Source organism: Phyllostomus hastatus, unplaced genomic scaffold (assembly GCF_019186645.2).
Source record: "Phyllostomus hastatus isolate PE091 unplaced genomic scaffold, TTU_PhHast_1.1 phas_contig_948, whole genome shotgun sequence".
NCBI lineage: Eukaryota > Metazoa > Chordata > Mammalia > Chiroptera > Phyllostomidae > Phyllostomus > Phyllostomus hastatus.
The window spans coordinates 3091579-3105160 of record NW_025333993.1 but is presented as its reverse complement, the minus strand read 5'-3'; the positions used below and the strand labels follow the sequence as shown (position 1 = coordinate 3105160).

The following is a 13582-nucleotide window of genomic DNA, read 5'->3' as shown; positions in this document are numbered from 1 at the left end:
TGCTCTGGAGGTCAGGGGACACCTCGCCCCCGGGCTGGCCTCCCGAGAGGCACGGGTAGCCCCGACTGTTTATCTGGCCTCCAAGCCAACATTCTGATGAGGGCGCAGGGAGTTCAGGGGGGGCCTGCAGACACAAAAGTAAGTTCAGGAGACATGCCCCGTCCACTCCCTGCTGCCTCCTCTCGCACACAGGACTGGTGCCTCGTGTTGCCATCTCCCTCCTCCCCCAGCCTCTCACCGGGCTCTGCCGTGAAACCCGTTTATTTTCAGGATTAAACTAAGTGAGATTTTACCGTGAGGTTTTGTCATACATGTCGGGATGGTACTGGCTGCCAGCTGTGGGCTGTGCATGCTCATGAGCTGCTTCTGACCCTCACGACCACCGGGCCGACCCAGAAGTGCCCCTCGGTGTCACCGGGCAACCAGCCGGGGTCCGGCTGAGCTGACCTTGGCCTGGCCCTGTCCAACTCCGGGACTGTGGCCGCTTCCCCTGCACCTCAGCCTGTCACTGATCCCCATGGCAACGTCGCCAGCTCTGTGGTGGGCGGGTTCTGACCTCGCCGTGGTGGCCGGGAGGAAACCGAGGCTCCTTGGTCCCCATAGCCACAGAGGTCGGCAGAGCAGAGCCAAGGCTGACACTGGATGTGATGCTGGCAACCCAGCAGGGTCAAGGGCCCAGGGTTGTGCTGGCAAACAGGGTCTCAAACAAAACAGCCCAACCGGAGTCCTGATCAGTGGGTCTTGCCAATTTCTGTGGTGTCAATGCTCTCCAACAGGCTGTGATGAGCAATGGAGAGTTTTGAGCTACCAGCGGTTTAACAGGCGGCTTGTGAAGTTCCTCCGTGCACACCACTGGTCCTCAGCCCCTGGAGACCACGGTCTCCTCATCTCTCTGCTGCCCGCATGTAACTTCCCTCAGGGGCACAGCAGCGATTCGACGGAGAGGACAGGAAGCACCCCAGACATGCACAGCTCTCGGGGACCCCACCTCCGCTGAGCCAAGGGAGGTGGGAGGCCAAGACCCCTTCCGCGGGTTTTCCTCCAGCCCCTGGGGCTCTTGGCCTGTGGTGTGTGTTGCGAGGTTTGCCAGCCGAGGGCCACTTGTCCTGACTCTGTCCTGACACGGTGCCCCTCCTCCCTGCAGGTGTCCGCACATCTGAAGCTGCAGGAGAAAGACGAGGGCAGAAGGGAGATGGTGAGTGTGTGCGCTGGGGCCGCAGGTGCACGAGCGCCATTGGCCCAACACCTGGGCAGGGACCTCTTCCGCCCTGGTTTGGTTGGTTTGGCGCCTCGCCTCCCGTGGGGGGGGATGGGGACATCACGGTGTGCGGTGCTCTAGCCTGGCAGCCAGGAGCGGCCCCTCCACCGCAAGAGCCCCGGCCTTGACTCTCACGTCCTGGGACTGCCACACAAGCGGCCGGGACGCGGCAGGACACCAGCCTGAGAGCCTCAGGGTCCGCCCAAGTGCCGTCCCTTTCGGGGTTTAACATGCTTCATACGCAGTTGTTTTTTATAAAATACTAACCGTGAGGGTGCCTCATCATTCAGTTAAAAATAACCAGCCTCCACCCACACACACTGGCAAGAAGAAATTTGATGCTCACGTGTTATTAACCAGCCTTTTAAAAATAAAATGAGCATGTTTCCAGGCTGAGTAAGACCTTCTTCTAACCCCGTTCGTGGCCCTCCTCGTTTCCCAGAACTCCGGGGAGCGGGGAGGGCGGTAGGCCAGCGGACCCGGGGGGAGCCCCAGAAAGCCCCGTGTGGGGGACCAGTGAGTATTTACACATGCTGATGGGGGACTCAGCCCCCCTCCTCTCCGCTCCCACCATGGGTGCCAGCGGGGTTTTTGGTATTAGAGCAGAATTTGGTGAAATTCCACTTACAAACTAGTATCTCCTTCTGAGGCCCTCGTGGGGCCGCAGCCCAGCAGCGGGAAGGGTAGGGCTGGTGGGGGAGGCGAGCCCCAGTGGGGCAGCCTGGCTCTCCATCTGCTGACGGAGCGGGGGTGACGACAGGGCACTGCCACACGCGGAGGGAAGACCAACAACCATTCTGTTTGCGTCCGTCACGTCTCCTGCCCCGTGTGATCGTTCCTGCCACCTCCGTGGGAGCCACCTTGGAGTGAAAAGAAAGGCCGGCACCTTCAGGGTTCCGCCTCACCCTCCCTGTCCTCCTCTCTCCGCCCCGCCGCGCCCTCCAGGACTCTGAGGGTTCAGCCTTGAACCAGGGGAGGGGAGGGGTAGCTGCACAGTGTGTGTGGGAAGGCCCCGTCTCTGCGGCCGGCGAGACTTGTCCTGCCGAAGACGCATCACGCGGAACTCTTCTATTCTGAGATCGAAGGGGATACGTGGATTCAACAGGCCTGGAGCAGAGATGGAGAAAACACGGGAGTCACGCGTGTTTGTGTCTCCGGTCAATGAAGGTCGTTGGCGTCGACGCAGCACCAGCAGGAGCCCCCCGTCTCGGGTGCGGGGGGAAGAAGGACACTTGATGCGGTGCAAACAGCGCAGTTGTGACGCAGCACAGCAGAGGGGTGTCCCCCTCAGCCCTGGCCTCCTGGGACCCACTGGGGAACCGCGGGCCCCAGCTCCGGCGGCTCTGGGCTCCCGTCTCTACAGAGGGAGTGGGAGGCCAGGCGCCCTCTGCCTGCGGGGCAGCGCGATCCTGAGTTAGATGATGCTGTTAATGTGCCTGAGCTGCCCGGAGCAGGCGTGACCCATTAGTAAGTAGGCCACGGAGGACTCCACGATGCATGACCCGCGTGGACCCGCCCCCCGTGTGGGACAGGTGCGCCGGGGAAGGCGGCCTTTGCCACGGGGCCCGGAGGACCAGCGCGTGCCGCCCAGCCGACGTTCTGTATTGAGGGGCGCAGCCTCCTGCAGCGGCTGGTCTGCCCTGGCGGGACCTTCACGGGCAGCATCCAGCCCTGTCCAGGCAGCTGGCCGGGGTCATCTGAGTCAGCCTCCACTGCCCCGAAGGCAGGTGGTGCCTGGCCTTCCGTTCCCTCCTCACGGATGGGATCCCGGAGCCCCGAGGCCGGGGGAAGGCCTCCGGCACCCACGCTGCCTGCCCGAGCACGAGGGGCGGGCGAGAGACAGCTTTCTCGGTAGCGAAAGGAGGTGCCGCTCAGGAGGGCCCGCCCGGTGGGTGTCCTCCGTGTCCTGGGCCACAGACCGGAAGGCAGCCCCGTGCTGCTCTCTGCTGGACTGTGTGGCTGCATCGCCCCCAGGGAGCGAGAGCCTCACCCCTCACTCCAGGTTCGTGATGTCGGTGGAACAAGGCAGTCGTGGGCCACCCCTGCGGGGCCGACGGGCGGTCTCGGGTCCTGCCCGCGCTTCTCACCAGCCCATCCTCCTTGCCTCCGCCCTGCGGGGTCAGATCCCATCTCCGACAGGAACCCATCAGCAGGATCGCGTGATTATTTTAAGGATAAGAAGCCCATCGCATGCCCTGACTCATTTCCCTCCGAGTCCCTGTCTGGAAACACAATAGACTGGAATGTTCTGGCCGGAGTGGAATGTGTTGTCCAACTTTCCTCGTTTCCCAGAAAAGCAGCCTCGGCCCCCGAGAGCCCCCCAGGGAGGGGGTTTCCTCAGGAGCAAAGTCCCCAGGGCCACGCAGTGCTCTCTGGCTAGTTTTGAAATCAGACTGGCCTGCAGAGTGTCACCCCGGGAAGATGCCAGCGGCAAGGGGAGACCCCTCGGAGGAAACTGTGGACAGGCAGAGGGCACGTGGTGCGCCCCGTTGCGATGACCCTCATGCGAGCGGAGGCCGGCCAGCACGAGACTTCATCCAGTAACTGTGCTTCTGTCTGCACAGGAGGGGAAGTGGGCCAGGAGGAGTGTCCCCCCGCCCCACCTCGGTGGCCTTTTCTGAGTGACCTCGCTGACCTCTTTTCTGGGTTGGTGTCCCTCAAAGGCATGCCCTTCCAGAAGAGGCAGTGTGGAGTGGGGCTCGGGATCAATAAGAGAGGACGAGCAGGATTCGAACCCAGGTCCATCTGACCAGCTGCCTCCTAGCCCATGGAGCAGCAGTGCAGTGTCCTGGGTCTCTCTGACACCAAAACCAAGTTTTGTACTGACTGTGCTTAAGTAATCCAAGCGCCGGAACGGAAATTTTCTTCCTTGTGAGCTCTTTCTCCTTTTGGATGACCTCATCTCCCCAGAGAAGCTGCTGGACTGGCTTCACCCAGACGGACCCAGGAGCCACCAGGGTGTGGGACGATGGCCGGGAGAATTCTGGGGGGTGCCCTGGGAGGTGAGGCCGTGCGGAGGCAGGGAGGCCGGCAGCCGCCCCCCGAGAAGACGCGGCACCCGAGCACTGCGGCTGACCCCCCGCCAGCCCTGAAGACTGCTGACCCTTCCGTTCCTGAGCCAGCGCTGGGCCAGTGATCCCATCCCACGGGGAGGGCTCCGCGCGCACAGTGGATGTCTGTGTCCCAGGGGCCAGCCTGCGTCCCGGAGGGCCTCGGGGCCGCAGAGGGAGGGACTGGCTGCCCCAAGCAGGGCCCTCGTCGAGCCACCCCTTCAGAGACCTTGCTCTGCTGTTGGCCAGTGCGCAAGGGGGCTCCCCTCTGCCTTCCGAGAGGCCTGGCCTGCCTGCGTGTGTCTGCGGGAGCGGCCTCCTGGTAACAGCTGCCGTCGATGAAACACTCACGTGGCCACGCCCTTTCATGCATTATCTCACGTCACTGTCCTGGTGGCCCTTCCTCTGTGCTGGTCAGAAACCCCATCACCTGTCCATCTGTGTGTCCACCAGTCCACCCATTCCACAGACCTGGGCCCTGGGCGGGGCTTGCAAGTGAAGGTCACAGCAGCAGGGCAAGGACTCCGCCCAGGCGGGGGGCCTAGCGTCCCCACGGCTTCTCAGCCTGTGGGACCCGAATCAGGACCTGGGACTTGGAAACCGGCAGCCTGGCGGGTGGGACTGGGGTCATTGGTGTCGGTCTGTGTGTGTGTCCGGGAGTGAAGCGGGGGAGGCAGCAGGTTTCCATGGGGACGCCAGAGGCAGTGACATGCGGTGGGAGGTCCCTGAGGGCCACGGTGACTCTGCCGCCCCCACCCCAGGTCAAGGAGATCCTGACGGCTCTGGGCTTGCTGTCTTGTGCCAACACGCGGACCGGAAGCCTCTCGGGCGGGCAGCGCAAGCGCCTGGCCATCGCGCTGGAGCTGGTGAACAACCCTCCCGTCATGTTCTTCGATGAGCCAACCAGGTAGTATTCAGAGGCAGTGGAGGGAGGAGCCCCTGACCTCTCTGCCTGCAGATTTTCGGGGGCCCCTACTGTAGCTTCAGATGAGGGAGGCATGAGCCCTAGATGTCCCGTCTTTCCCTCCCTATAGAGGGACCCAAATTCGGGGTCACAGAGCAGAGGCTGGACTCACCTGCTGAGTCTCAGAGGCTGAGATGAGGAGACGCCATGGCTCAGGCCTGCGCACGGACCACGCAGTGCCCTGTGAATGTGGGTGTGGTTTGGGGGCCCCACAAGCGTCTCATGGTGCCCCTTGTCTTGCAGTGGCCTGGACAGCGCCTCCTGCTTCCAGGTGGTGTCCCTGATGAAGGGGCTGGCTCAAGGAGGGCGGTCCATCATCTGCACCATCCACCAGCCCAGCGCCAAGCTCTTCGAGCTGTTCGACCAGGTACGCAGGCCCTGCCCTGCCGTGACCGGCCCTGGCGGACTCGGATTCCGGGCACTCGGGGCGTTCCCCTTAGTCATAGCATTGTCGTCATGGTTGAGTGGCCTCCGATGTTATGTTTCTTACGGTGCTGGAGCCACAGCAGCTGGGGAAGGAGCTGGGAAGAGCGGGCCAGTGTCCTCCCTCTGGGGCTGGCGTGTGGCTGCAGGGCCTTGGGCGAGTCGCTGCTACTGTTGTGGCTTCGTTAGCTTCCCTGTTACCATGGGGAACCCCTGTTTCATGGAATCGAGTGACAGGTTACTTTATTTGTATAATATCATGTTGTATAACTCTTAGGTTTTGATATTATGAGCAAAAAAATAAGTCCCAAGGGTCAAAGCATGTATGGCTCCAAAATCTTTCCTGAGTAGGTGGTTAGTTAGTGTAAATAAAATAAATATAACAAAATAATTCAGGGCTTCATGATATTGTCAGTTTTCTCTGACTTATCATGGATTTCCCTGTGAACTTTAACAGTCTTGGGGAGGGAGGGAGGGAGCAAGCGAGGAAGGAAGATAAGAGTGAATGGATGGATAGCGGAGTAAAAGGATGGGTGGATCTATAGGTGGGTAGGTGGGTGGGAAGATGGATAGATGTATGGTGGATAGGTGGGTGGATGGATGGGTGGATGAATAGATTGACGGATGGATGGTGGATGGATGGAGGAGTGGAAGTGTGGTTGAGTAGGTGGTGGGTGGGTGGGTGGATGGATGGGTGGGTGGGTGGGTGGAAGTGTGGTTGAGTAGGTGGTGGGTGGGTGGGTGGATGGATGGGTGGGTGGGTGGTGGGTGGGTAGATGGGTGGCCAGGCTGAAAGCGCCAGCTGCTCTGTGGAGGCAGGCACGGCTGACCTTCACCTCTCCCTGCTTCTTCCAGCTGTATGTCCTCAGTCAAGGACAATGTGTGTACCGGGGGAAAGTCTCCAATCTTGTACCATACCTGAGGGATTTGGGCCTGAACTGCCCCACCTACCACAACCCGGCTGACTTTAGTAAGTAGAGCCCTGACCAGGAGGGAAAAGGAAGGGTGTTTGTTTGTTCGCCGCTGTTGGTGGGTTTCCTCTTTCACCCGAGGCCCCAGTCAGGAGTTACTATTTCTCAGTGGCCCAAGTGCCGTCCTGTGAGAGAGAAAGAGGTTGGTTTTGCTCCAGATAAAATATCTGGGAACGATAACACGTTTCAATGCCCCCGGGGTGCCAAGCACAGCTCAGGGCCCCGAGCACCCCCTTTTCCGTGGCCCCACTGAACTGCCACTGGTCTGTCTCGTCCCTCACACCCGGCCCTACGTGCAAAATGCGGCTGACTTCCAGCTTCCGCCCCGAGGCTTGGGCGCCCGCTGCAGGCGCTCGGTAGACACTGGATGGGTGCCTGTGCTAATGGAGAACGCACTCATTATTTTCATCTCCAGGCTCCTGACATGAGAATTTGCCCAGCTGGGGGCGTTTAGAGCCGAAAGAACATTGCTTGCTAAATGATTTTATCCCGTCGTCATCCTCACGAGGCTCATGTACAGCCAGCGAAAAATGTTCTGCCCAAATCGTGGCTCTGTCGTTGCAAAAGTGAACGAGGCCCAGGGTTCGCGTTAGTGGTCTCGGGTGCTGTCCTGGGGGCCTGGCTGACCCCCCCGTGCGCCTGTGTCCCCTGCAGTCATGGAGGTGGCGTCCGGCGAGTACGGCGATCAGAACGGGCGCCTGGTGAGAGCCGTCCGCGAGGGCGTGTGCGACTCGGACTACCGGAAAGAGCCCGGGGGGGATGCCGAGGTGAACCCTTTCCTTTGGCACCGGCCCTCTGAAGAGGTAAAGCAGGCAAAACGATTGAAGGGGCCGAGAAAGGTAATCCCGCCCCCGGCCCGGGGAGAGCGCTCCCTGCGCTGTGCCCCCCGCGGCGCGTGGCACTGTTTCTGCGCCGCGAGGAGGGGCATCCCGGGGTGGGGGGGTCTCACTGCCTCTCCCTTCTCCGTGTGTTCTCAGGACTCCACGTCCACGGAGGGCTGTCACAGCTTCTCCGCCAGCTGCCTCACGCAGTTCTGCATCCTCTTCAAAAGGACGTTCCTGAGCATCATGAGGGACTCGGTAAGCGCGTCTGCAGCCGCCCGTCACATTCAGGGGAACCTGTCCCGAGGGACCTCTCAGACCGCTGTCCCTCCATTCGCATCGGTCAGCGTTCACTCTGCGACGCTGCTGTGACAAACGCCCCCAAATGCCAGTGGCTATGACAGTAAATATTTGTGGCTGAGCGTTGCGACCCTGCCCTCATCCTGGGCCTCCGAAGGGAGGCCCAGCTCCTTCTTTCTAGAATGTGGGGCAGGGGACGTGCAAGGGAGAAACCAAATGTAACACTTCCGGCGGCAGCCTGTCGCTTGAGCTCACCTTCCTCTGGCCAAAGCAGGCCATCGGGCCGAGGGTGACGAGAGGGAGCACCTTCCTCCCTCAGGGGAGCACTGCCAGGCACGGGGCTCCGGGGCTGTAGGGAGGCTGGTCAGGGAGGAGGGGGCGGCAGTGGAGAGCCATGGTGATGGCCGCCTTCAACGTGGACAGTCTGACCACCTGCCCACGGGGGGCTGAGTGCTCAGCGGGCCTCTGGGACCGAGTGTGGAAAATGGAGTTCTGCAAGGGTGGGCCCCGAGGTACCCACCTGCCGTTCCTTTCTCCACCCTCGTCACCACGTGTCCTCTCCTTTAGAACGGTTCTGCTTTAACCACGATAAACTGCTCCCTGTGCAAGTGTGTGAGAGCTGGCTGAGGGTGGGGGGCTTGCTCTGCTGTGTGTGTGTGTGTGTGTGTGTGTGTGTGTGTGAGAGAGCTGGCTTAGGGTGGGGGGCTTGCTCTGCTGTGTGTGTGTGTGTGTGTGTGTGTGTGTGAGAGAGAGCTGGCTGAGGGTGGGGGGCTTGCTTGGCTGTGTGTGTGTGTGTGTGTGTGTGAGCTGGCTGAGGGTGGGGGGCTTGCTTGGCTGTGTGTGTGTGTGTGTGTGTGTGTGAGCTGGCTGACGGTGGGGGGCTTGCTCTGCTGTGTGTGTGTGTGTGTGAGAGAGAGCTGGCTGAGGGTGGGGGGCTTGCCCTGCGGGAGGAGAAGGGGCAGGATGGAGCACGACGTCTGTGACGGTCGGTGCACCCGGAGGCCTTGGCCCCGTTGCCCCGTCACTGCCCGGCCCCCCAACTTCCAGGCGCACGAGTTAACAGCCGTGCCCGCCCCCAGGTCTTGACACACCTGCGGATCACCTCGCACATCGGCATCGGCCTCCTCATCGGCCTGCTCTACCTGGGCATCGGGAACGAAGCCAAGAAGGTCCTGAGCAACTCCGGCTTCCTCTTCTTCTCCATGCTCTTCCTCATGTTCGCAGCCCTCATGCCCACCGTGCTCACGTGTGAGTGTCCGCCTGGCCGCCGCCCCCTCTCCCCATAATCCGTCATTCCAGCCCAGGAGTCGGGGGCCGAGGCCATGGCCGCTCAGCCGAGAGATGAGTCTTCTGAACACACCGTGTCTTGTTTTTTAAAATACCGTGTTCTTTGTAGACAGGTGTACACTGGTGTTTTTTTGTTAGACAAGGAAATACACGCCATAATTTAAGCCAAAGGAATGAATCACTAATGGAAAACTTGTATGCACGGTGGAAGGCTAATGTGCAAGAGAGATTTCTAAGAGGTGTTCTAACCCCATTTGGTTACTAGGACGGGCCTGGGGCAGCCAGGCTGGTGAGTGGCGAAGGCAGTACAGATGGATTTCCATGTAAGCCTAGATGGTTTGCAGAATAAGCTGCCCTCGGTCCCTGTGGGCTGACGGTGTAGAAACCCTCTGTTTCAGCCAAATTACAGCATAAACACTTCCTCCCCATGGTGCCTCCTCCCCAAATCGCCCGCAGTTTCCAAGACCAGTTTGTGAGCTCTTGGCCACAGGAAGGAACCACACTGTCAGTTACTCAATGAGAATCGGTTGAGTAAGAAATGCTTACATGAATCACTAATATTCAACATTCATATAGATGTCCCCCCTTGGTGACTCCCAGGTTATAAAAGTGGTCGGCAGTTTTCCCAGGCTAGTGACTCCGTCCTTACCTTTCCCACCCAAACCCCGAGGACCGCAGGGTTGAAAGGCCCGGCCAGCTCACCTGTGTCAGTTTCTGGCCCAACGGGTACGTCTGCTTGACCCTTTTCCCATTCCCCTGCCTCCTAGTTCCCCTGGAGATGGGAGTGTTTCTCCGGGAACACCTGAACTACTGGTACAGCCTGAAGGCCTACTACCTGGCCAAGACCATGGCCGACGTCCCCTTCCAGGTACACGCGCAAAGGGCATGTGCTGGGAGAGGGGCACGGGTTCTTCGCCGTGCCCCCGTCAACCGGGGTGGGAGGCCCCGCTTCCGCCAGAGGGTGACGGCCCCTGTGTCCCCAGATCATGTTCCCGGTGGCCTACTGCAGCATCGTGTACTGGATGACGTCACAGCCGTCCGACGCCGTGCGGTTCGTCCTGTTTGCCGCCCTGGGCACCATGACCTCGCTGGTGGCGCAGTCCCTGGGCCTCCTGATCGGAGCCGCGTCCACGTCCCTGCAGGTGACTACCCGCCGAGGAGACGCCTGCCCACCACCCTGGAGAGGCTCAGCGCCAGCCCCTCCTCCTGGCTCTGCCCTCCTCACTCTCCTGAGATTGGCTTCCCTGGGTCAGTCTCGGGGTCAGGACTCCCGTTGTCCCTGCTGGTCAGGACTGGCATAGCGACAGCTGCGGGTGCCCTTATGTGGCGCCCCATGTATGCCAGGTGCTGGTCTCAGAGCTCCCCACCCAAGAGTTCACGCAGTCCCGAGCACACCCTGAATTCGGTGCTGCGCTGCCCCCTGCTGACAGGTGGGGACAGAGAGGCCCAGAGAGGCATGTGACTGGGTCAGGGTCCCGCAGCTAGCTCAGAGGCCAAACTCTCGATGCCCAGGTTTCGTTGCTTTGGGGGATCCAGTTGCGCATCCCTTCAACCCCCACTTGCACCCCCACATTCCCACCCCATCTGAGTCCCTCCACATGCCCCCTTCTAGACTCCTGTGCCACCCACCCACCCACAACCTGCCAAACCCACGTGCGTTTGCTGTGTCTGCGCCTCTGTGGCCTCGGGGAGCTCGGGCCAGGCCTTTCCTCAGAAGCAGAGCCAGAACTCGGGGGATCGAGAGCACCCGAGAGCAGGCTGCTCGCTCCCCAAGCCAGAGGCTTCTCCGCGCCATCTCGGCCCACGGACAACCCGTCCTGGAAACCAGTCCTTCCCCAGCAGCCCAGGGGACTGTCCAGGGGACCGTCCTGGAGCAGGGCGTCCGGGAGCCGCCTGCGGAGGGAGCCAGGCAGGCGGGATCATGAGCTCTCTCTCCTTGTGTCCCCCAGGTGGCCACCTTTGTGGGCCCCGTGACGGCCATCCCCGTCCTCCTCTTCTCCGGGTTTTTCGTCAGCTTCGACACCATCCCCACCTACCTGCAGTGGATGTCCTACATCTCCTACGTCAGGTAGCGTGGCGAGGGTGCCCTCTGCAACTTGGGAGCTTTGCGGTGCCAGAGGGAAGGGGGCTCCTGTGCCTGTGCAGACGCTTGCCAAAGCCACGCCCTGGCCGTCCACGACACGCCGGCGGCACAATGCCGAGGTCACGGATCCAAGAGCTGCACCTTTTACTTTTGTCCCGGTTTCGTGTGCTCCCCCCTCGGCCGCACACACAGCCAGGGGAGCAGGACCCAGGCTTCTCCCTCATCCCCCGAGAAGGCCGGGTCGGCCCGCATTTCTGCTCCTGTGTGTCTGGGGGAGTGTTTCCACCTTTACGGGGCATCATTCCTCTCCGGAATAAGTGGTGCTCATCCACGTGTCTGAGCATCGTGAACCCGCATGAGCGAGCCCGTGGGAGACAGGCCCTGACCTAAGCGTCCCAGCGCCCCTGGACACGAGCATCCTTGCCGTGGCCGCCGGGCCACGTGCTCCGCGCTCAGGGGCCGCCGGGAGTGGCGTGCGGGTCCTCGGCGGCCACGCTCATCCCCAGGGCGTTTCTGGCCAGCCGCGGCATTTCCACGGGACACACACGGCTCCCGGGCTGGGACAGGCTTTTCTTTTCTGTGCCAGTTCAGGCCCCAGCAGATTGTTCTGGAAGACAAACGGGGAACAAAGCGTCTGTACAGAGTTTCAGGAAACCCGACACCTCGCCTTTCTCCCCAAAACGAGCGTTTTAGCGTGTTTGTTCCGGCGGTGCAGGGCTGGCAGGAGCGAGAGACGGGGCGGCCGTGTTTTGTTAGAGCATGCGTGGTGCTCAGAGGGCGTCAGACTGTCCTAGCGAACCGCTGAGAAGCGTGCGCCCTCAGAAGTAATGCAAGGGGTGTTCAGGCCCTTCGGCTGCGGAGCACACACCTACGGTCCGTCGGTCCGTTCCGTTTGCAGGGGACAGAACTGGAGGACACAGTGACGCTGTCCCCGGGGCTTCTCCAGGGAGGGCTGGGGGCAGAGGACGTGTCTCAGTGAGGACGGATCTGGGAGCCACGGAGACGGGGACGGCGTGCTGCTGCCCGCAGCAAGCAGACGGAGGCAGAGTCGGGGGTGGGGGGAGGCAGAGTTGGGTCTCGGGGCGGCGCCCGCCTCACGCCGGCCTCTCTCCTCGGCAGGTACGGCTTTGAAGGGGTCATCCTGTCCATCTACGGCCTGGACCGCGAGGACCTGCACTGCGACATCGACGAGACCTGCCACTTCCAGAAGTCGGAGGCCATCCTGCGGGAGCTGGACGTGGAGAACGCCAAGCTCTACCTGGACTTCATCGTGCTGGGCATCTTCTTCATCTCGCTGCGCCTCGTAGCCTACTTCGTCCTCAGGTACAAGATCCGGGCCGAGAGGTAGAGCGCCGGGACGCCGCCGGAAGAGAGGAAACATGGACACGGCCGCCGGGGCAACCCGTGGGACCGCGGCGGCGGCCGGCCTGTGCCCGAGGACGCAGGGACGACTGTGACCCAACCCCCGGCCACCGCGTCTGGTTGGTCCGTGGGTGCCAAGCGTCCGACGGCTCTGCCCAGTGGGGCCGGGCCTTCTCTCCATCACCCTTTCCAGCTTACACTAGGAAGACGATGTAGAAAGGATGATCTCCACACGCAGAATCTCAGACTCCCAGAGCTGGGGCAGAGCTGACGCCTGCAACCCTGCCGGTGGCAGGAGGCCCCTCCGCTGGGCACCGCGCAGTCGCGTCCTGGGGGAGAATGGCAGAGAGGGAAGTGGCCCCGTTTTACAACTTGGTTTTTTTTTTTCGTAGTTTCTGTCTTTCTACAGTTTGTCTCTTTTTGCAACGAGAAGTCGTTTTCCAAGCCAAAAGTTGATGAATTGCGTTCCTATTTAAGAAACTGTATCTTTCTAGTACTTGTTGAAGAGCGTTGTTCGGGGTGAGCTGGCCTCATGGATGAACTTGGGAAGGGTGCCCACGCGGGTTCCAGGCTGAGAGGAGACTTTGGAACTGTGCGGCCCACGACGCCGTGCGGAAATTTTGAAAAGTCAAACGAAAAGTTAGGCGAAATTGGCCAAGTCTTTTCAAGTATTTTATTTTCTCTTTGCTTCTTATTTTAAGCAAAATATATTGTTTCTTTCTTCTTAACTTTCTGAGCACCTTAATTTTGCTAAAAAAAAAAAAAATTCTAGAAGACCCACCCTGTTGCATTTTTACAACCCTTTCCTTCGTCCTTGATCACATCAACTACCTCCACTGAACCTGGGAACACCAGCTGGGGGGCATCAGGTGTGGGTGTTGAGGGGGCCCAGGTGCAGCCACGAAAGGCGAGCTGACCGCACAAGATGGGACCTGCCGAGACCTCATTAGGACCCACGGCCCGAGCAGGAGCCCGGCGGGCCCTCGGTGCGGCCGAGGTGTCTGCAGCTCACCAGGCAGGCCGTGGGCGAGTGCCCCTCCGGAGGCCGGTTCTTGCGGCGTCT

The 13582-nt window shown here is 61.0% G+C and overlaps 1 protein-coding gene across 3 annotated transcripts in view; it reads left to right on the top strand.

Annotated features, from left to right (window-relative positions):
- Positions 1 to 13247, top strand: part of ABCG1 (ATP binding cassette subfamily G member 1) — a 54885-nt gene extending 41638 nt beyond the window's left edge. For 2 of the 3 annotated variants that reach the window (XM_045852511.1, XM_045852509.1), the window contains 11 exons: positions 1145 to 1195; positions 5070 to 5215; positions 5516 to 5639; positions 6551 to 6665; positions 7321 to 7505; positions 7644 to 7745; positions 8867 to 9035; positions 9842 to 9942; positions 10058 to 10216; positions 11024 to 11142; positions 12277 to 13247. In XM_045852511.1, coding sequence (XP_045708467.1) covers positions 1145 to 1195; positions 5070 to 5215; positions 5516 to 5639; positions 6551 to 6665; positions 7321 to 7505; positions 7644 to 7745; positions 8867 to 9035; positions 9842 to 9942; positions 10058 to 10216; positions 11024 to 11142; positions 12277 to 12505 — 1500 coding nt within the window. In that variant the 3' untranslated portion in view covers positions 12506 to 13247. The remainder of the gene's footprint in view (positions 1 to 1144; positions 1196 to 5069; positions 5216 to 5515; positions 5640 to 6550; positions 6666 to 7320; positions 7506 to 7643; positions 7746 to 8866; positions 9036 to 9841; positions 9943 to 10057; positions 10217 to 11023; positions 11143 to 12276) is intronic. The other variant, XM_045852510.1, reaches the window with a different exon arrangement.
- The last annotated feature ends 335 nt before the right edge of the window (positions 13248 to 13582 follow it).